Raw genomic sequence first — 22,059 nt, forward strand, 5'->3', positions numbered from 1 at the left:
CAAGCACTAATAAAGCATATTACTGACTTGATACAATCTACAAGCACTAATGAAGCATATTACTTGATACAATCTACAAGCACTAATAAAGCATATTACTTGATACAATCCACAAGCACTAATAAAGCATATTACTTGATACAATCTACAAGCACTAATAAAACATATTACTTTGTACAATCTACAAGCACTAATAAAGCATATTACTGACTTGATACAATCTACAAGCACTAATAAAGCATATTACTTGATACAATATACAAGCACTAATAAAGCATATTACTGACTTGATACAATCTACAAGCACTAATAAAGCTATCTTAATGATTAATGCTGGAAGGTAGAACATATTGACTTGATACAATATACAAAAACTAATAAAGCTACACATGATTCGTGAAGTAACCATGCATAGGTATAGTCTGTATCACCTATATATTGATACCACCATGCAGAGGTATAGTCTCGTATCACCTATGTATTGATACAACCATGCAGAGATATAGTCTCGTATCACCTATGTATTGATACAACCATGCAGAGGTATAGTCTCGTATCACCTATGTATTGATACAACCATGTAGTGGTATATCCTCGTATCACCTATGTATTGATACAACCATGCAGAGATATAGTCTCGTTTCACCTATGTATTGAAACATTCATGCAGAAGTATAGTCTCGTATCGCCTATGTATTGATACAACCATGCAGAGGTATTGTCTCGTATCACCTATGTATTGATACAACCATGCAGATGTATTGTCTCCCATCACCTATGTATTGATACAACCATGCAGAGATATAGTCTCGTATCGCCTATGTATTGAAACATTTATCCAGAGGTATAGTCTCGTATCGCCTATGTATTGATACAGCCATGCAGAGATATAGTCTCGTATCACCTATGTATTGATATAACCATGCAGAGGTATAGTCTTGTATCACCTATGTATTGATACAACCATGCAGAGGTATAGTCTCGTATCACCTATGTATTGATACAACCATGCAGATGTATTGTCTCGCATCACCTATGTATTGAAACAACCATGCAGAGGTATAGTCTCGTTTCGTCTATGTATTGATACAACAATGCAGAGGTACATTCTCGTATCGCCTATGTATTGAAACATTCATGCAGAGGTATAGTCTCGTATCGCCTATGTATTGATACAACCATGCAGAGATATAGTCTCGTATCACCTATGTATTGATATAACCATGCAGAGGTATAGTCTCGTATCACCTATGTATTGATACAACCATGCAGAGGTATAGTCTCGTATCACCTATGTATTGATACAACCATGCAGATGTATTGTCTCGCATCACCTATGTATTGAAACAACCATGCAGAGGTATAGTCTCGTTTCGCCTATGTATTGATACAACAATGCAGAGGTACATTCTCGTATCGCCTATGTATTGAAACATTCATGCAGAGGTATAGTCTCGTATCGCCTATGTATTGATACAACCATGCAGAGATATAGTCTCGTATCACCTATGTATTGATATAACCATGCAGAGGTATAGTCTTGTATCACCTATGTATTGATACAACCATGTAGTGGTATATCCTCGTATCACCTATGTATTGATACAACCATGCAGAGATATAGTCTCGTATCACCTATGTATTGACACAAAAATGCAGAGATATAGTCTCGTATCACCTATGTATTGATAGAACCATGCAGAGCTACTGTCTCGTAACACCTATGTATTAATAAAACCTGGCGCAAAACTTATAACATCAAAATATGTGCAAATAAAGCGATATACCGATACGTGCCATTTTTATTCTTGTTCCTTTCAGCGGCATATTTAGCACATTAGAGGCTGTACTATGCCAAGGAAATGGGAGTTAAATGCATTTCCTAAGTAAACATCGAGGCAGACGACCAGGGATGGTCTGGGCAGGTATAATCCACCTTGCAGTGGTTTGGTCTCATCTCACTTATTCACTTATGCAACCAGTCACAACTCAGATTAAATCAATATATATATATATATATATATATATATATATATATATATATATATATATATATATATATATATATATATATATGTCAAGATCCAGAAAGGGAATTGACATTAGCTCTTCGTGCTTCGCTCAGGATACACTTTGAAAAATTCATAATAATGAGTTTGGAAACATATTTCTTTCATGTTATTTTTTTTCGGTATTTCTCAAAGAGAAGATTTTGTGGGTATTGTTCTATTTTTGAAAGGGATGGGGATGTTCTGCTCATTCTTCAGCCAATTTGAAGGTAGGACATTCTGGCCTCTAACTTGGCTATACAGAACCAAAATATGAGAGTTTGTACGTATTGCATGTACTGTATATAGTCACAACCGTCCGGGTGCCAGAGTTGTCCGTCAGACAAAAAAGCAGTATGTAAAGGTAATGTCTGTGTGCTCTTAGTCGAATTGGACAGCGGTACGTTGGCATCAGCAATAAACAGTAATTGACTAAATGTTCTCTATAGGTCAATTAAGGAATCACAAGTCAGAACAAAATATATTCTTAAATACTGCATTTATTTAAGACAAAACTATATGGTAATGACAACAAGTGCAACTATGGTCTACTTACAAATCATACAAGAGTGCAACAATGGTCTACTTACAAATCATACAAGAGTGCATGATTGGTCTACTTACAAGTCGTACACGAGTGCATGACTGGTCTACTTACAAATCATACAAGAGTGCATGACTGGTCTACTTACAAGTCGCACACGAGTGCATGACTGGTCTACTTACATGTCGTACACGAGTGCATGACTGGTCTACTTACAATTCATACAAGAGTGCATGACTGGCCTACTTACAAATCATACAAGAGTGCATGACTGGTCTACTTACAAGTCGTACACGAGTGCAAGACTGGTCTACTTACAAGTCGTACACGAGTGCAAGACTGGTCTACTTATAACTCATGCAAGATTGCAAGACTCGTGTACAAGAAGTAAAATACCAATCTACATGCGTACGACAAAAAAGTAAGAAAATTCAACGGCTGCAACGATGAAAAATATATAAATATCAAGCTAATAATACTAATACTAATAATAATAATAACATTAGCAACAATAATAATAATCAAAACATAACCATTACAATACAATAATAAAATTCAACGACTGTTATGCATATTTTGAAATATGTCATTCTTCCATGATAAAAAATATCTCAATACCAATGTAATAATAATAATAATAATAATGATAATAAGTATTATTATTATTATTATTATTATTATTAACTACCATTACAAAACAGCAATGATACAATATATATATAATACAACAGTGATATATATATATTTCTTTTTCTTCAGCAATGATATTGTATCTCATCAACAATTTTCTAAATAAGAACCAACATATCTCAATAAATATATCAATCTTTAAAAACAAAACTTGTCAAATGAATGAGAAAAACATGGACGGTTTTTAAATATCTATGTAAGGGAAGATCAAAAGACAGGTTTTCTAATAATAACAACATTAGTACGTGGCGCACAAACTGATTCGAGACGGAATGAAAAGTGGCAGGCCCCCGTTTGACAAGGAAACTGCAAAGAAAATGCAAAAAAGACAGTCTGAAATAGCGTGGTGTTGGCTATTTATGTTTACAACGGTAAGGACTTCAAACTTTGTATTCCAGCTTTCGACTGAATTTGGTTTGACCACCGGATGCCGCCGATCAACATCGGATTAATTCGAAGACGTGAAAAATGGCAGGGTTTCTCACTTCTAGGGAGAAAATACATGGCTCATACTGAGATGAAACGTTGACATTATCTGGTTTTAATGGAACCCAACGATACCAAGAATCAATCTTTAAAAATTCAGTGTTCAGATGATTTGGCATATACGACTTTCTTGACATAACAGCGCATTGGGGCTTTAAACAGAGTGGTCTACATATATCATTGAAGATTTACTTTACTGTTATTTTGTTCTTCAGTTATGAAATAAACACATTATATTTTATTCAACAATTTACACACAATGCATATGCAACGCGCTTCCCGATTGGTCGATCGACCCATGCAACATACAGAATCTGAACTTGCTCAGCCTTTCCATAAACCTCGAATGTAAATGATGGCCTTATGCCAGTAGTTGTCATTATCTCATAATAACTTTATGACGTCACAATGACCATATGACTTGTCATCGCCAACACAACGTAAGCAACAGTTTCGGATTATTTAAACCGAATGTTTATTTTCATTAATCACACACTTGCAGGAATAACATTACAAATTAAAATCCATGTAGTTCGTTAACTGTTGAAACGTCGATTATTATTTTCAACACTTATCGTTTTAGAAAAAATCTTTTTTTTTACATCTTGCTTGCCCGTCCGCCAAAAACTTACAAATTACGGATGCATCACTGCCTCCAAGTATCTTTCAGATTATCGAAGTTAATTCGACTCGCATCAGAAAGAGATGAGAATATTCTGATTGGCGCATAGACCTAGTTTTTAAATATATAGGGAAACAACAAAATTGCTACAATGGACAATGTCAATTTATTTTAAAGGAGCTAAACCACCATATTTTCTAAGTTCAATAAATGTGAAGAAAAAAGTCCTTTCATGACAACAAAAAATTACAGCAATCCGTTTCTAGGTCCCATGGGAAGTAAATCTTGCGGCAATAAAGAAATACATTTCTAAGCATTTCCTAAATTTAACAAACAAATAAGCAAACAAAAACAATACTGAAGACCCATAATAGTCAGATTCCATATGCGGGAACGAGATATACATAGTCTGACGTGAAACGATCCAGGCGACATAGTATCTCAGAGTATATGTGATATATTTGGCTGTATATCGGCTGAATTTTCCAAAACATGGGGATTGGCGTTTTGCATTTGTTAATTTGACCTCTTATTATTGTCGTAAATATCCGTGTTACCAGCTATGTGATGTGTCACCGATGAAACTCAGTTTGCAAAATTAAAACGGCTATTGAAGTCATCAAATAATCAAACCACAAGGCCGTTATCTACTAAGTAACGAATCGAAATTGGAAATTCGTTCTAATTTTCGTTCCAGCAGACATCCGAAGGTCATACCCAAAAGTGTTAATAAGCTGAACCGGTGTCAATATGCAGAGACCACAAATAGCTCGATGTAGTTGGACTGTCAAGAGTGTTTTATGCACATTATTTTTTAAAACAAAAAATATCTTGTTTTTGATCATAAAAGCCCGGTCATCCGGGTACCTGTACCTGACTCTGTTAGGGGACTGAACATTGGTATGCCTCCAAAGTGTTGCCAGAAGTTGTAGAACGCTTCCGGATAACCTGTTTGTGCACCGTACCTGAGGTGTCCATCTACTCCATGACAACGCACGGCGCATAAATCCGTCGTCCCGACAGACTTTCCAAAGAAGCAAAACATCTTTACTTTTCCACATCTTATACATCCTTGATTTAGTCACATGTGATTTTCAGCTGAACCTCGTTTTCAGAGATTTGCTGAGGGGCCGACGATTCAAAAGCCACCATGCGGTTGAAAGCTGTTATCAAGTTTATAAACAACATATGAAAATGTGAATACCAAATCACTGAATGATTTGATAATGAAACTTTAGAAATTGTTTAGAGATGCATGGGGAGTGCTTTGTGGATTACACTAATGTACTGTTAACTAATAAATAACCTGACAGCGCACTAATATGTAAGACTTATTTTAAATACCTCTCCCGTGTCTTGTGCATTACCTAAACATTGACATAGGAATTAACTATGGCTACAAAACACCGGTATTAGTAAATCTCGAGTTCACAAAAGTACACTGTGTTTGCTTGGCCTTAACAAATGTGAAGTTACATGTAATGTATGTGATCAGCATAGTTTTCATTCAAGTGAAATACGGATAACTAGCTGGACAACCCACATGAATTTAGGAAACCGATAAAACGTTTTAAAAAGTATGTCAGGCCAATGTGTTGGAGAAAAACCTTTCTACTGTCTTTTAATGCATTAGTCCTACCCCCCTCCCCCCCTCTCTCTCTCTCTGTCACAACTGTTCATGCTGTCTGAAGCAGGCTTCCAGAGTTTACAGTATCTACTTTGTTGATTTCTTGTGACTTTTCGTTGGATTCATTCACCAGCATCAAGCTGCCATATTTCTCCATATTTTGTGTGATTTCAGGATCTTTTGTTTTAGAAGACGATCTGGATTCGATAATCGGATATATCATGGCGAGAGAGCTTAATAAACAGAATAGGCCGCCGATGTAGAAAGCCATCGAGTAGTCACCTGTTATGTCGAACATAGCGCCTGAAATATAAAGAAACAATTCACATTCCTTATCTTCAAATAACCTTTTTTCCCTTAATTTAAAATTTAGAACAAGTTCACATTCAACACGTTTGGAGCAAAAACAATCTAACTTACCCACTTAAACAAGGAGAAGCGATTAATTTGATATTCACGAGAAATACTATCTCAACAGATGCTTTTCACTTAACCACCCCACCCCCCCAAGTTTTTAGCGGATAATCCTGAAAATGTGAAATGATGTATCTCAACACACACCTATTTGTTTCGATCAAAGTTAGTACCTTCACGTTACTTCCTGAATGATAGTAGAAATGTATTATATTTAAAAGAAAAAGCTGTAACATCGTACCTGCTATTGGACCTCCTATCATTTGTCCAGCAGCCTCAAACAGCAAAAGGCATCCGTATCCATTGGCAAAACGGTGAAGTCCAAGGATTTCCACAAGAATTGAGACCAGAAGTGTTCCGAAACAGCCGCTGAATAATCCGAATAAGATAACCATGATCATCAGGCCTATGTATGACGTAATAGACGGAATGATGAAAAAGGTCACACCAGCCAATGCAAAAGAAACAGTATAGATCACAGTGTTATTCAGACGGTTGTAGTGTCCTACAATTCCGTAAAGAAGCCGACCAATCAGATTAGACACTCCCATAGCCGAGATCAAAAGAGCACTTCTATCTTCATCAATACCTATGTCCTCTGCATAGGCGCTGATATGTACGTAGATTGCAGAGATTCCGCAACAAAAGAGGAAATTGTTCACAGACAGCATCCAGTATCCCTTCTTCTTGAACGGTGTTACATCCAAAACTTTGGGTTTCTCTTTGCTATAGTCAAATGTGCTGACAGGACGTATTAATGCGCCACACACAATAATATTCAGATTTAAAGCCGAGAGAACGAGGATACTGGCACGCCAGTTATACAAGTTACTCAACCATCGGATCATGGCCGGAAACAGAAAGGTCCCGACACCCACACCTGAAGCAGCTATCCCTGCTGCCAACGTTCTTCGTTTATCAAAGTAGAGAGACACAGCTGTGATTGCGGGAATGAACACAAGTCCATATCCAGCACCTAATATAGAAAATTAAAGTTTGTTTTTTTATTTCGTTTAAAGAAAACTTATGTTATTCTAGCTTCTATGGACAAAGAAGGGTAATTCACGATCTTCAGGCGTTCAATGTTTTAAGACAGACTTCACAAAATCTATTCATACAAGTCCAAAATTACGTATTCAGAGATATTCGTACTAAACTGCATCGTCCACGTAATATAACTTATATTATACAATGCTACCCGAGGGATGATAATTTCAAATTAGTCTATGTTAAAATATAGTCTGGTTTGCTGATACATTTAAATAATGGATACATGAACGACCAACAAGCTCTAAAACTGTAGACTATCTAAATATTTTTTTGGGGGGACCGATCCTTCTCTCGGTTTTTGACAAGTCCAGCTAATTAATATAAACTCAAAGTATGCATTAGTATTTTGAAAGCTTATAAATGATTAATTCGCCGATTGAAGCATCATGATTATCAAATATATTCAGACAATTTCTCCTCGATACAGAAAACTAATTACCTTACCACAAAAGTGATAACTAGGTCAAATGAATTACAGTGTAACCAAGAGAACAAGCAAAACAAAATTTACCAGTTACGACTCCAAACGTGAAAAAGAGGACGTAGAGATTTGGTGAAAAATTACTTCCAAGGAGTCCGAGAGAGGAAATGATGCCTCCAAGAATTATGACGACCCGACAGCCGTATTTGTTTGTCAGCATGCTTGCTATTGGGCCTGTAAAAAAAAAAAAAAAGCCATTTTGCTTAGAAACGCATACGATGTAAATATAAAATATGCTACTAGGATAGACTGTTTAACTGAGATAACCATGCAATTAGGTCCTAGTCAAATATATATATATATATATATATATATATATATATATATATATATATATGCAAACAGGCAGACAGCAACTAGAAGGTAACAAAAGCATACATACATGGCATCTCTGGAAGAACCTCGAAAAGTTAATGGTTATTTCAAATGACCACCCAATGAAGAAAAATCATATTATTCGGTCATTAATCGTATAAGCTGGCGCTATCGGTAAAATAAAGCTAGTATCGAGAAAAGCATGGTTCCGGTTGTAAATGTTTATTGTTTTATCTTGTATGTTATATAGTATGTCTTCATTTTACTTCCACCACCCCTTATCACTAGTTTTCAGTCGAAACAAATATACTGAGTCGACTTTGTTTTTACACAGCGAAATGTGTTTTCAAAAAAGAAGTTCATATCTCTACACGCAAATGTTGGAAAAAAAGAATTATTCTCTCAAACCTGTCCATCTGTGTGTATGTATGGTAGTCCCACCCCATAACAAAATAAGCCATACAAGTATACCATGATACAGACAAGGGCGTTATATACTGATATATACTAGGCAAGTATTTTACACAAAATTGCACTCATCGGTAGAAATATATGTGTAACACAAAACTGAAACATTGCACCCATTTTGCTTTTGATCGATTTCCTCGAGGTTTATTTTGTCTTATTTGTTCCAATTAATTCTTTGTTATTCTAAAATCTCTAAAACAGTATGTTCAGCAGAAGTGTAATTCTCTTAAGACCGTATTTTATGCATGAATTCTTGTCCTTATTTTGTTTAACATTTCTGTTTATATGAAGCATATGAAATGTTTTGACCAAGAATTTCCATCAAAAGAGTATCTAGAAAAAACGAGTTTGATATGGTGCTTCATATACTTTCAAAACCTCCATCATATTCTAATGCAGGATATTGTAATTTTATTTTTTTATGCAGTTTTTATTTCATTTACATATCTAGTGTCTTGAAGAAGTCTGTTATTAAGTTTCCACAAAGTGTTACCTCTTATAAAGTCATTTGAACATGGTTTAATATTATTATAGAGTGGTCCGATATATAATTTGGGCATATTGTTCTATTTCTACTGTTTGGCATGACAGGCTCTATCATAAAAAAGAAATTAAATATAGCATGTTTCAAAGGATTTTTTTCTGCTCTATGTATATCTCTTTCAGTGAGGGTTTAGTTTTCTAAATGGGTCCGCAAGACCAAAGGTATCTTTTATACTCAAAATACTTTTCAAGATCTATGTTTAAAAGATTATAATTATAACAGTCTAGTTCAGGATTTTGGAACAAATTGAAATAATCACAAACTATAATGGAATCATTATCATACTCACTTATAATATTATTTACCATAATGTATCAATCTTGACAATCATTATTTGGCCCACAGATATTATTTGTGAGAAAATACATTTTTTTTTTTGGTCTTTATGTCAAGTGCAATCAAGTTGACATCAAGATCCTTTTTACAATCTTTATATTGTATTCAAAAGTATTTTTAAACAAAATGCACACTCCTCCTGAACTGGGCCAATAAAAGTTTAAGAAACATTCAAAACCCCGTTGAGCTCTGATATATTATATGTTATCTTTAGCGAAATGTGTATCCTGTAAGCAATATAAATGACACTGTTTTCTTTCAATGTAATCAAACACATCCTTGTATTTTTCACTATCTCCTAATCTCCCAATCTCCTAATACCCCACGGTTTTCAGATAATATTTTAAAGTTTGCAGTTTCCATTTGTTAATTTAAAACAGTGTAAACTCCTGACCAAGTAAACTATACATGTGTGTCTTACCACACACTACTTTTAATAACTGATGACTTTTTACAATAATTTCAGGCAAACCATCTATATCGTACGTACAAAAAAATACATAAATTCTATACACATAAAATAGAAATCACCCCTCTAACTCGAACACAAGAGTAAAATCTACAAAGAATGAAAAGAAAACACCACAAAATTTTTTTTTAAAAACACCTTTTGTTCAGATATAGGTTATTGTCAAAACAATTTTTTCTTTAAAATATGCATTTAATTTGACATTCATTATGCTCAGTGTTACTTCAATAGGTCAAAAGAAACATGAAATAAACAGCTTCCTACTAAATGTATGTAACCAATTTTGACCAAAATATAAAGATATCTCGGACCTGGATTTGGATATGGCCTGCCAGATGAACGATTCCATGTCCATCTGGGCTGCTGTATGTGTGTTGGAGACAAACAGACTGATGAAAGTTGGTGACGTGATGTACCTCGATGAATAAGTACTAAACGCGGGTTACAAAAGTATATCACTGTGATCTGTATTTCATGATTTGCTGATTTCCGCAATATTTTGTCTTTGAAGTTTATTTCCCAAGCTTTGTTTTTGATCGAATTATGAAACTAGATGATTAGTTTAATCTATATTAGTAAGATTTCCGTACCACAAAAGAATGTCACTGACCTATATTTCATATTTACTGTGTTTAGTCCACGACCAAAGAGGTTTATTTCAGCAGCCTGATACATACTGTTAAACAAAGACTCGTGAAATTTGTTGAGGGGATGTATCTTTATGCGTTCTACACCTTCATCACAAACGATGGTCACCGTCACCCATAATTCATGCTACACTACCTTCGGTTCAGTCGCAATCACTGCCATGCAATTATCGACCTAGAAGACTGTATGCATTCTTATTACTACTACACCCTTACAACAAAAGGCAATTGTGACCTACATTTAGCATTTTTAACTCTGATCGACAGCCATTGGGCCTCATCAACTTACACTGCCGAGGGTGAAATTACCAGGCAAATTATAGTTTCCTCTAATTAAAGGCAACTAAATAAGATGTACTTACCAATACCGTACATAACAGCTGTAGTCAGCGATCCCGCCCAGGCTGTTAGTGATTTGGTCTCCCTAAATTCATCTAGAAATATGGTGTTGTAGACACCCGTGCTCCATGCCATTCCGTAGGTCAGAGCGTGTAACACGAACGACGACGCTAACACCACCCACGCCCATCCTCGATCTACGTCACTGCATCTCTTTGTCATCAGCTTGCCCATTCTGTGGGAAAGAATTCTTACAGTGAAAGTTGCATTGTCTAACACTCCTTAAAAGCAAGATATGAAGATGATTAGTTAAATCAAAAAAATTATTCATTAACTTTATCGAAACACATCAACAGAAGTAAAACTATTAGAAAAGTTCAGATTGAATAGTTATTAAGTTTGCTAAGTTACACTGCATGTTAGGTTAGTGAAGTTGATTTATCAGTGCTCTTTGTTAAACTGACGTATTTCATCTGCTATCTTGGAGACCGAGTATTGTATCATGACAAGACACTGAAAATATTAGGACTGTTTTCAGCCTGTAAAAGTGACACAAAATGGCTGAAAATGATCTGGTGATTCGAGTATGCAGTATTTGCTAAGCTATCAATTCGTTGCGAACTTATTTCACAATTGTAAAATACAATACTGTTTAGACAATAAATCTAGCTACTTGAGCTAGAGGTGTTTATTTTATCCTCAAAAGTTGTATGGTAAGGAGATCTGGAACATAGCATCATTAAAGGCGTCCATGAACCTGACGACGCTCATTTTAAAGTAAATATTCAGCGTAAAGGAACAATTACTTCATAGCAGAAGTAAAGAGAAGAAATACATTTTCCCACACTACGTTTATTTATTTTGGGAGTAATAGACGTAATTGGCGTCTCTAGTGAAGAGATGCATCTTGATGAAAAGTACATAAAAACAAGAATACGTCAATGTGACCCACATATCATGCTACGTTGACTTGGGTTCGATCTCAAGAACTGTCTCAGAATCATCAAACTAAATGATAGTATGTATCTATATTTCAACAATAACCTGACAAGAAAAGGTAATTGTCACTTATGTTTCACATGTTCCTTTTGCTCATGATCATAAAGGTGTCCTTTGCATCCAGTATATATGCTGGTACACCTATATTTATGAAGCTTGGTAAGGGAAGACATCTTTGGGATTACTATGTCGTCATCACAAAAGTGGGTCAGTGAGGCATATTTCAGGCTTAACTGTCTGATTTAATTCTGAATTTTTACTTTTCTTTTTCAAGTTCTGTTCGTGCTAAAACTATCAACCTAAATGGCAATATGCACCTCCAGTAGTATCATACCATCAGCATAAAAGCGTCACCGTCACCTATATTTTATAATCTACTGACTTAGTTAAAGATTTTGCGTTTAGATCATAACCAAACTGGTTTTGGCACACTGTATAAGCATTGTTATACCTAGATTAATGGTGATGGGATGCATGTTGATGTGTTCTGCACCATCATTGCATAAGTACGTCAATGTGACCTTTATATAACATGTAAATGTGGTATTAGACACTGGAAAGGATGTTCTTTTTATCCTTTAACCATTCAAGTATCAATATTATTAAGGACAATAGTTACATATATACCATTTATGAATTTAAACAAGTTAACCATGAAGAAGTGAATAAAACAATAAGAAGTTTAAATTCAACAAAGCTACTGGAGGGTATCAAATTCCTGTTCAACTGTTAAAAGCTGGGGCACCAGTCCTTGTTAGCTAATTAACAAAACTATGCTATCAAATATTTTTCCTGATCGTCTGAAGGAAGCTCAAGTAGTTCCGATTTTCAGAAAAGAACAGTCCTCTTGATAAAAGTAACTAATGACACGTCAGCATTTTGCCCTTTATATCCAAATTGTTTGAGAAAACAAATGAGACACAGTTTGCATAAGTTTTAAAAATAATTTTACCAAATATCTGGTTGCTTTCCGTAAAGGTCATGGATGCCTGAAGACTGGAGGAAGACACTAAATGAAAACAAATATGTAGCAGCAAGGCTCGGACCGTCTCCTTCATGATATTCTTACCTTCAAGTTAAGTGCTTATGCTACGTCAGATGACTCAGTAAGGCTCTTGTTGAGCTATCCGTCAAACTGAAAGAAGGAAAGTAAGTTGCAGTTTGTCTTCAGTAGTTCGACTGAAATTCAAAATGGGGTTCCTCAGGGGTCGATCCTAGGACTATTACTTTTTAGTGTTTTATTAATGATATCTTCTATTTTATTAAATATGGATAGTGATATAACTATGCGGACGATAATCCGTTATCCTCACTATATTTGGACACTCTGATTAACATACTTAAAACAGGGTCCGGCATTCCGACTGACTGTTACAATGCTTTCAAAATGCAAGACAGTCCTAAAGAGTTTCAAGCACTGTCTGTGGGTAAAAAGATAATCGGTATGAAGCCTGTAAGACATATAAGGAGTGCTGTCATAAACTGTGAAGAAATTGTTAAACTGCTAGGAACTGACACTGACTATCAACTGAAATTCGATTCACATCTACAAATATCTGTAGGAAAGCTTCAATACAAGAATATATCTTGAAACATATTGACCAGAAGCTAAATAAACTCAACTGACAATCATGCATATCTTTATCCTCTCCGATTTCAATGTATGTCCCTTAGTCCGGCATTTCTGTAGTGATATGATTACTACTAAACTTTAAAAAATAAAATATAAAAGCGTGCTCTGAGATTTGTGAATGACTTCACAAGCAGCTTCATAAACTCTTACTTATGGCAAAAATGACAACTCTGAAGGTGCGCAGATTTCGTATTATGGCCCTCCAGTCTTTCTGAAGTGGCCTGTTCCCAGATATTGGGATGACTTAATATATTTTAAGCACAATAAATATAATTTTAGATATTCAAATATTTTCGATGTCCAGAGAATTAAAACAAACATTTAGCAAAAATGTCTTTTAGATACTCAGCTGTCAGTTTATGGAATGAGCTACCGAATAACTTTAGAGTGCAATCACATTTTAACGCATTCTGATTTTAATTATATCATGGAATTGTAAAGACTGTATATGTAATCTCTGTAAATAATACTCTCCCAACACCGTCGCCAAGAAGACGACAGTTAATATTTAATATTCTCGTTCTTTGTTTACCTGTCCTTGTTTATGTACTAACAAGCGTTACTGTCAGATCCTTTCTTTTTCAGCAAGGCATACTTTTGTAAACAATAATTTGGTACTACTACATTTAATATAAAATTCAACCTTTACCAATATTTCTTTTCATCCTAAATTGTGGTTTTAATTTATCTAGATACTAAATTTACTTTTAATCGCTGTCTTTTAAAATGCTTTGCTTGCTCATGTTTCATGTTGTGCACTGTGTGTTTTGTCTAATTGTATCTGTGTACACGTATAATGCTGTGATTTTATGTCTTGCAAATCATGCTTGTTGTAATGACTCATTTGTTTTATGCAATGTCGGTAAAAAACAACTCACTCGAGCTTATGTTGAATTGTTGTTTTGAATCATGAGGACATTAAATAAATCTTACCTTATCTTATATCTCCCTTTCTGATCAGTGCAGTTGGAAAAAAAGAGTATTTGTTGTTATGGGTTTAACGCCATTTTCAGCAAAAATTGTCTATACACTGACGCCAGAATAACTGGTGAATGAAGAACCCTGGGAAAACCCGATACAGAACCACTGGTCTACGACAAGCTAAGGGTAATATATAATTCAGTATAGGTGGGTGGGGGATGGTATTCTGAAGAATAAAAAATGACTAAAAACTAATGGTAATAGTTCAGTCCCATTTCTTTCAATTAATTATCCTGCAGCAGTTGGCAGTGAGTGTATGAAAATTTAACCTATAATTTAAAAAAATATCCATACCATTTTGTCCTCAAACTTTGATGCAGTGTACAGCAATATCGAGTCTGTATGTAGTTAAAAACGGATGCCACTGACAACTATGAATAATCAATTTAGTGGCTAGGAGAAGTGAATTTTCAAAAAGAATTTGGAGAAACTGAACATAAGCTGTTTTTTCTGCACCTACTGTTAATAAAATGGATTTCTGTTAGTCCTGAACAACTCTGACGATGGAACGTTCCAGAGAAAAGGTAGGAAGGCATGTATTGGCCATGAGTAGCATTTTATGATGAAAACAAGAACACAATTCTACATGTATTTTGGTAATAATAATGACAATATTTTAACAAGAACACAATTCTATATGTATTTTGGTAATAATAATGATAATATTTTCAGTCACAAACACTACGATGATGCCCAAAATGAACAATCTGGAACAGTTTCATATTCTCTGCTGACTTGACTTTATGTACATGCTGTATTATCTATTCCACCACAACTGGTAATTCACTTTTCTATACTTAATTATTTAGTCTTGATTCTAAATCTTTACCCACTTTATTGGTGTCATAGAAATGGGGTAAAGGCAAAATGTACAACACTTAACACTTTGGTTTAATATTTCCCATTTATGTAGACAGCATCCCAATTAAACCCCATCCTTGTATCCTGCTTTCTATTGCACCCTATCATCACATGTCTTTGCAAATGACTACACTGTACGATAGAAACTAATTTACCCAGTACTCAAAGGCCACGTAACTATATTAAAAATTATTTATCACAAATACCCAAAAATGTCATTAAACCACCACTAATATTTATGTAACTAATTGTACAAACTAGTGTCAACTCTTTACCTACAGGTGCCCTCTTCGACACGCCGAAGAATGCGCTGCAGAAAACGCATGGATATATCCATGTATATGTCATAGTCGACGTCACTAAGCTCGCTGCGCTATATTAGCAAGAACTGTATACAGTATCCTATTCGAAAATTTGCAACTGCTTATATTTCAAACCTGATCAATTTGTAATTTTATTAAAATTTGTCTTTTTCATAATTTGACCACACTCTTAATTTGCGGGAAAGTGCCTTCTCACATGCTAGCGGAAACATATACCACAATTCAATGGTTCTAATACTTGCACGCAAATACGTTACATATTCCATTTATGCACACACACACACACACACACACACACACATATATATATATATATATATATATATATATATATATATATATATATATATATATATATATATATATATATAATGTTTGTTGCGGATAAGTCGATAATGGCAAACAATGTTCATTATCGTTAAACGGATATTAAGAACAAAGGACTGATAATACCCGAAGATATAAACATCGGCAGAATATTTACAGAACTACATGCGGTGAAAGAAAAGATGGAAAAAAAAATTCAATGTAGACAAGTCAATCAGTGATTTCGTAGTATGTATTTCATGACTGTTTAGGGATATTCTTCACTAGTAACACTATTGCCCGCAACCGTCCTTTCAGTATGGACCGTTTGATAGCCATCAGGTTACAGGAATGCATGTAATACGCCTGTCAGTCAAGGGACCAAGTTGACTAGAAAAGGACCAATACAGCAGCCCCCAGCACATGTCGTCATGCTGTTTGCTATAAACATTGTAAGCAAGGCATGTAACGCTCTTTGCATCTTGCTTAGTCTCCATGCAACAAAATAGTTACAATGCAAAAGCTCAATAATATCTTAATGCCGTGATTTATTGCGCATAAAATGCAATAATGCAATATCAAGTCGCCTAATTTCAGCTCATATCAATACTTTTTCCACCTGCACATATAAATTACATGGGTATTTTAAGCTAATGATTTTTAGCTAATGATTTATAGCTTTTCACGTTTTGATATAGAGCCTATCTCGCGCATAGAACTGCCTTTGAACCCAAAACAACAACTCTGGTTTATGCAGCAGGTGCGAGGCCGGACCAGGATGAACTATTCTGACAAATGTTCGTTATGAGTTACAATGTGCTTCTCAATGTGGAGCTTCAGGTACACGAAAACTCTATTCAAAACCCAGAGTCATTTTGATTTCAAACTATATTAAAGAATTGTCAAAACGTAATTAATTTTTTTTCCGAGTACATTTTTTGCATGTTTCATTAAAAGTGCCGTAAAGTTTTGAGTACGTGGTGTCAAAACAGCTCTAATATGTGTACTTTACGTTGTGTGTGTGTGTGTGTATGTGTGTGTGTGATTTGGATTTTTAACGTAGCTTGCACACGTTTTCAGTCATATCGCTACGATATCTGCAGTTTAGCAGTTTACACTGATGTCTAGCACTGGGGCATCTAGTCCGAGTTTCCTCTGACCCTTGCCACGCCATTTTTGATATTTGCACATTTATGTTGGGGTGTAGGGTCAGAGTCCACTTCCTATCGAAAAGATGGAATTCACCGACACCATTCGGTGTCGGCATAGGGTAGCCGCTTTCTAGCCGGCCTAGTAAACTTGAACAACTTTTCATCGAGATGTACCTGCGTGAAATCGATAGGAATATGATTTATTTTCTCAAAATTCGCGAGCATAGCATTCGTCAGATTTTTAATCTGCTGGCAGACGAGATGAAAATACGTCGTTGCTGAAATGTGACCTGGATCTCGTTATTTGCATTCCAAGTCACATGACTATACAACTCTCGCAACCTACATGCCAATGACATCAGAGGTCATATAGTCATGTGACAGCACCACCAATAGATTATTTCTTTCTGAAGCTATTAGAATAAAGTGCCTTTCTTATGGACAAACCAGAGTAGCAAATCCCAATCTGACCCTGTGGTAAGATTCGAAACCGCACATCTTCAATTGCGAATCCGACGAACCTAATCGTAACCTGAAATGTATTTAAACGATACATATTAATGTACTGCCACGCTCCCAATCAAGCGACACGTCCAAAGATAGACCGCTCCGGTGGTCTTGTGGTTAAAGCGTCCGCCTCCTTTCCCCAAAATGGTCCAGCCTGTTGGGCAAAAGCCCATGCCACCTAACTTTAGAGTTCATGACCTTCCCAATGCTTCCTTTTTAACAAACGTAAGGGAAGAAGAATTTGCTAACTTAACGCGATTTTCTTCATGCAGCATCTGGAATGTTTAATATTGTGCAACACGTTAGCTAGAATACACGTGGAATCACGGTAATGTAGTTATGCATTATTAAACGTATTACGTCGCTCAATCACTACAAACTACACCTTTATTAAAATTGCATAAATTTGAGAAATAACAACAACAAAATTGAACTTATGAAAAATCTTAGAAAATTCAGTCGTAACAGGTGTAATTGGCAGAATAACACAGACCCTGATCTGTCGGCGCATAATGCAACGGCAAATTAGGGTCTGTTGTTTGCAGCTGGACACCGCTTCTAAGCAATTACCTACGCCCAACTCTTTTGATAACTACAGTTTACGCGTAACCAAGATCAAACCCAATTAACTCTCCCTAAGTGCAATTCATATAAGACTTGTTTGCAGTTTTATTAAGCCATGCGGTCAATACGTTTTACTGGTTCATGTAAATCGATTCTGTCTGTTGATAACGCGTAAATGATATATGGTAAAAACAGTACAAACGTCGAGCATGTTGCTAAGGTACAAGTACACTGTGGTGTGTTTTTAGCTCACCTCCACGAAATAGGGGATTTGTTTTTGTTCGTTTTAACGCATATCTTCTATATCATGCCGAGGTAATTTTAGGGAAACTGAAGTTCGGTGCTTTTGGAAAGGACACGCAGAGGCAGGCGACCTGCAAATCACGTTTTAAGTGTTCGTTTTCTAAGGTAATCGCTATTCAAGCTGAAATCTTAGAACTAATGATGATATGCATCACTGCCACTAGAACACACATATAACAGAATAATCTCATCGTTACCTTTATTACATATTTTATATGATTTGGTTGCATTTTGTTTCGTTTATGTAGCGTCGGACTCGTAATCCAGGGCTCGCTGGTGCAGGCCACTTCGTGTCGGCTTTTCCTTTGTGTCACTGTGATCGGCGTACGGTTCCTATTTCCTTGGCATGATATTGTCAATATTGTCTTAAAAAAAACCCCAGCAAAACAAGGTAGCATAAACATTTGTTTTTATTTGAGTTCACAACTTTTGTTTCTTTCGCATGTTATAAGTCACTGTGATCTGTACTACATGCTTCAACGACTTTACATAAAGTGTGTTTATTGTTCGGTATGTTGGAGTGTTCTTACGTCCTAATCAGGAATTCTGATAAATGAATGCATCGATTAGTACTATTATTTTACCCATGTAGCCAAATAATTTGAGGATTTTAAATTCCTTCTAACACCACCTGACCTAGTGTTTTGAGAAACTTTATTGTTTCAGAGATTTGAACCATGGCGTACTCTCTCTCTCTCTCTCTCTCTCTCACACACACACACACACACACACACACATGGACAAACAGTCAGACAAAGAATATACATGTTGCTAACACTCATCAAGAAAAAAAAGCGTTACTCAGATTACAAAATAATACATAAAAATACACATATCTATAATAGTTACATTGTTTAGAAGTGATGTTCTACAAGTTGTTAAAGTTTTTTTCAAATCATTTTTTATACACGTGTAAAAAAGGTTTTACATAGCTTTGATAAGTATTTTTCCACCATTTTCAGTAAGAAAACATTACTCTTGTAACTTTGAATGTATTGTCTTTTCTAAGGACAGTGAAACATATCCAATGAATTTGTTCCAATCACAAAGCAAAAAAATAAATAAACGGATCATTAAATTTCCGAAAAAGTCTCTCACTGAAATCTTAATACCTGGAATATTATATTCTAATCTATACAATAAATGATTTACAAAACTCTTAAACAAGACATTCATAAAATAAGTGTTCGACATTTTCGACTTCTTGTAAACGAAAAAATACGCGCTTCGTCTTCACTGAAATTATTTTTTTTAAAACTTTATTCTAACTCTGTGCACGAAATTAAACTGAAAGGCAAATAAATTTAATTATTCGTAAGGCTGCTTCCCTTGTCTATGTAAGTTTTAATTTTTCGTTTCCCGTGACCAAATATTTTTGAAGTAATTGAGAAGTATTCAATGAAATTATATAGCGTGAGACTTTTGACCTAGTGCTTCGATATATAAGTATGATCTTTAAATATCAAAAAAGATGTTGGACAATTGCTATTTCCATTTTACCGCCATTTGGTATAGAAAATGGAAGTTATTAATACCAGCAATATTAAGAATATTCTTTTACAAGTATTCCTTCACTTCTATAAAGTAAGTACAATACAGAGTTTCTACACACACGACGAAGATAAGAAAGAGACAAAGAAAACAATAAAATAAAATGCTGGTAAGGTCACTAATTTCAGTACATCCATTTGACATAACACATCATTTGTAGATAACATAATACTAATTCGATTAGACTTCATCCAACAATAGCATGCAGTTCTCAGGGTTTCTATTTGCTTAAACATATTTTATTATCCTGACTAATGGGGTCGGCCAAAAATTTAATGCAATTTACAATAGACCTTTTCCCTGCAATCTATTCGAAATGTTAGTTTAAACCATATTTATTTGAGAAAATGCAATTAAAAACACATGATTTGGGTAATTCAGTACAAAGCATCAGCTTATTAGCACCGTCTCCCCAACAAGAATTAAAATTTAACATCAAAGATCTCAAAGCCGGTACCAACGGTTTTACAGTAAATATGCATACACCGTCATACAAAGCATGACAATGAATAAAACTAATTAAATGCAATTCAAATGCTTGTGATTGCAGTCAGTTAATTAAATATCTTAGTCATCCTTAAATAATTTCTCATCGTTAAAAATATTTGTTAGTTTCTACAGTTAACGTAGGATTGACAAATAATAATGTTTCAATCGTAAGAGCCAAAGGAAGTGTGTATATGATTTGATCAATGTATTTGAACAGTCTAGAACAAAAGTGTTTTGCATTTTCAATTTTACCAAGAGCAATACTTATTAATAGATATATGATTCGTATATAAATCATAATTAAAATTACTGCAATTTGTTCTTAGCCTAGCATGCATGATCTGTGATATTCCATCACCAGCGTAGTAGTAACATGGAGTGGTTTCTTTATCGCGATTCAAATAGGCCTTACAATTATGTACTGAAGGGTTGTTTCTCACTTCAACAAGTAACAAGTTCCATATTCGATTTGTAGAAGGTAGGAATCAATTGTAAAATAAGGTCGTTCTTCACAATGGGGCCGAAGATCGTTCAAGGATCGAATGGAGTGGGTCTTATGTTCAGTGATAACGATCGAATCAAGTCTGGAAGATATGTGGGAGCTAGTCCGTGGTAAATTTTAAATAATTGAAGCAGTGTATGTTTGTAACGGCGATAGTTTAGGCTTTCCCACCTAGTTTTAGGATACGACTGTGACGGAGATGCACTATTGGTTGTACCCGTTATTATTCTCATCATCCCAACGGTTACTGTGTCTACGAGTTCTTTATCAAGCTTTGTACAATTGTCATAGATGTGGTCAGCATAGTAAAAAATTGAAATAATATATAATTTGTACATTTTTTCCAAGGATAATCGATCTAATTTGAATCTGAGACGTTTTAAACAACTTAATTTCCCTCAGGCTTTATCGCAAATGTAACTCATATGTGCTTGTCAAGTGGCATAACTGGATAATATAATGGCCAGATGTTTGTGCTGGGAATCCTCTTGTAGGGTTGTTTCGGCCATTCACAATATAGGATGATGGTTCTGGTTCCATTTTTGTGTTATTAGCATTTATTCTGTCTTGTCTGGATTAAATGTAACTAACCAGCGTCTGGATCATTCATGTATCTTTTAAATATCGGTGTTTAAGATTTCACCAGCTGTGATCTAGTTATCAACTATTATATATATATATATATATATATATATATATATATATATATATATATATATATATATATATATATATATATATATATACACACACACACTCACATAATAATGTTACTATTATATTAGCAGTATATAATACATGTTTCCACA

The 22,059-nt window shown here is 34.9% G+C and overlaps 1 protein-coding gene across 3 annotated transcripts in view; it reads right to left on the minus strand.

Annotated features, from left to right (window-relative positions):
* Positions 1-2,530: 2,530 nt before the first annotated feature.
* LOC149799298 (monocarboxylate transporter 13-like) overlaps positions 2,531-22,059 on the minus strand; it is a 30,560-nt gene continuing 11,031 nt past the window's right edge. Inside the window, exons 2-6 of one of the 3 annotated variants that reach the window (XM_089958605.1) lie at positions 13,149-13,214; positions 11,104-11,315; positions 7,993-8,136; positions 6,673-7,407; positions 2,531-6,320 (exon numbers count right to left, since the gene is read on the minus strand). In XM_089958605.1, the coding sequence (XP_089814731.1) occupies positions 6,067-6,320; positions 6,673-7,407; positions 7,993-8,136; positions 11,104-11,314 (1,344 nt within the window). In that variant the 5' untranslated portion in view covers position 11,315; positions 13,149-13,214 and the 3' untranslated portion in view covers positions 2,531-6,066. Of the gene's footprint in view, positions 6,321-6,672; positions 7,408-7,992; positions 8,137-11,103; positions 11,316-13,148; positions 13,259-22,059 lie in introns of all 3 variants that reach the window. The other 2 variants (XM_089958606.1, XM_089958607.1) reach the window with 2 other exon arrangements.

This window comes from Sinohyriopsis cumingii, chromosome 5 (genome assembly GCF_028554795.1).
Source record: "Sinohyriopsis cumingii isolate HCF-2022 chromosome 5, ASM2855479v2, whole genome shotgun sequence".
In the NCBI taxonomy this organism is placed as follows: domain Eukaryota; kingdom Metazoa; phylum Mollusca; class Bivalvia; order Unionida; family Unionidae; genus Sinohyriopsis; species Sinohyriopsis cumingii.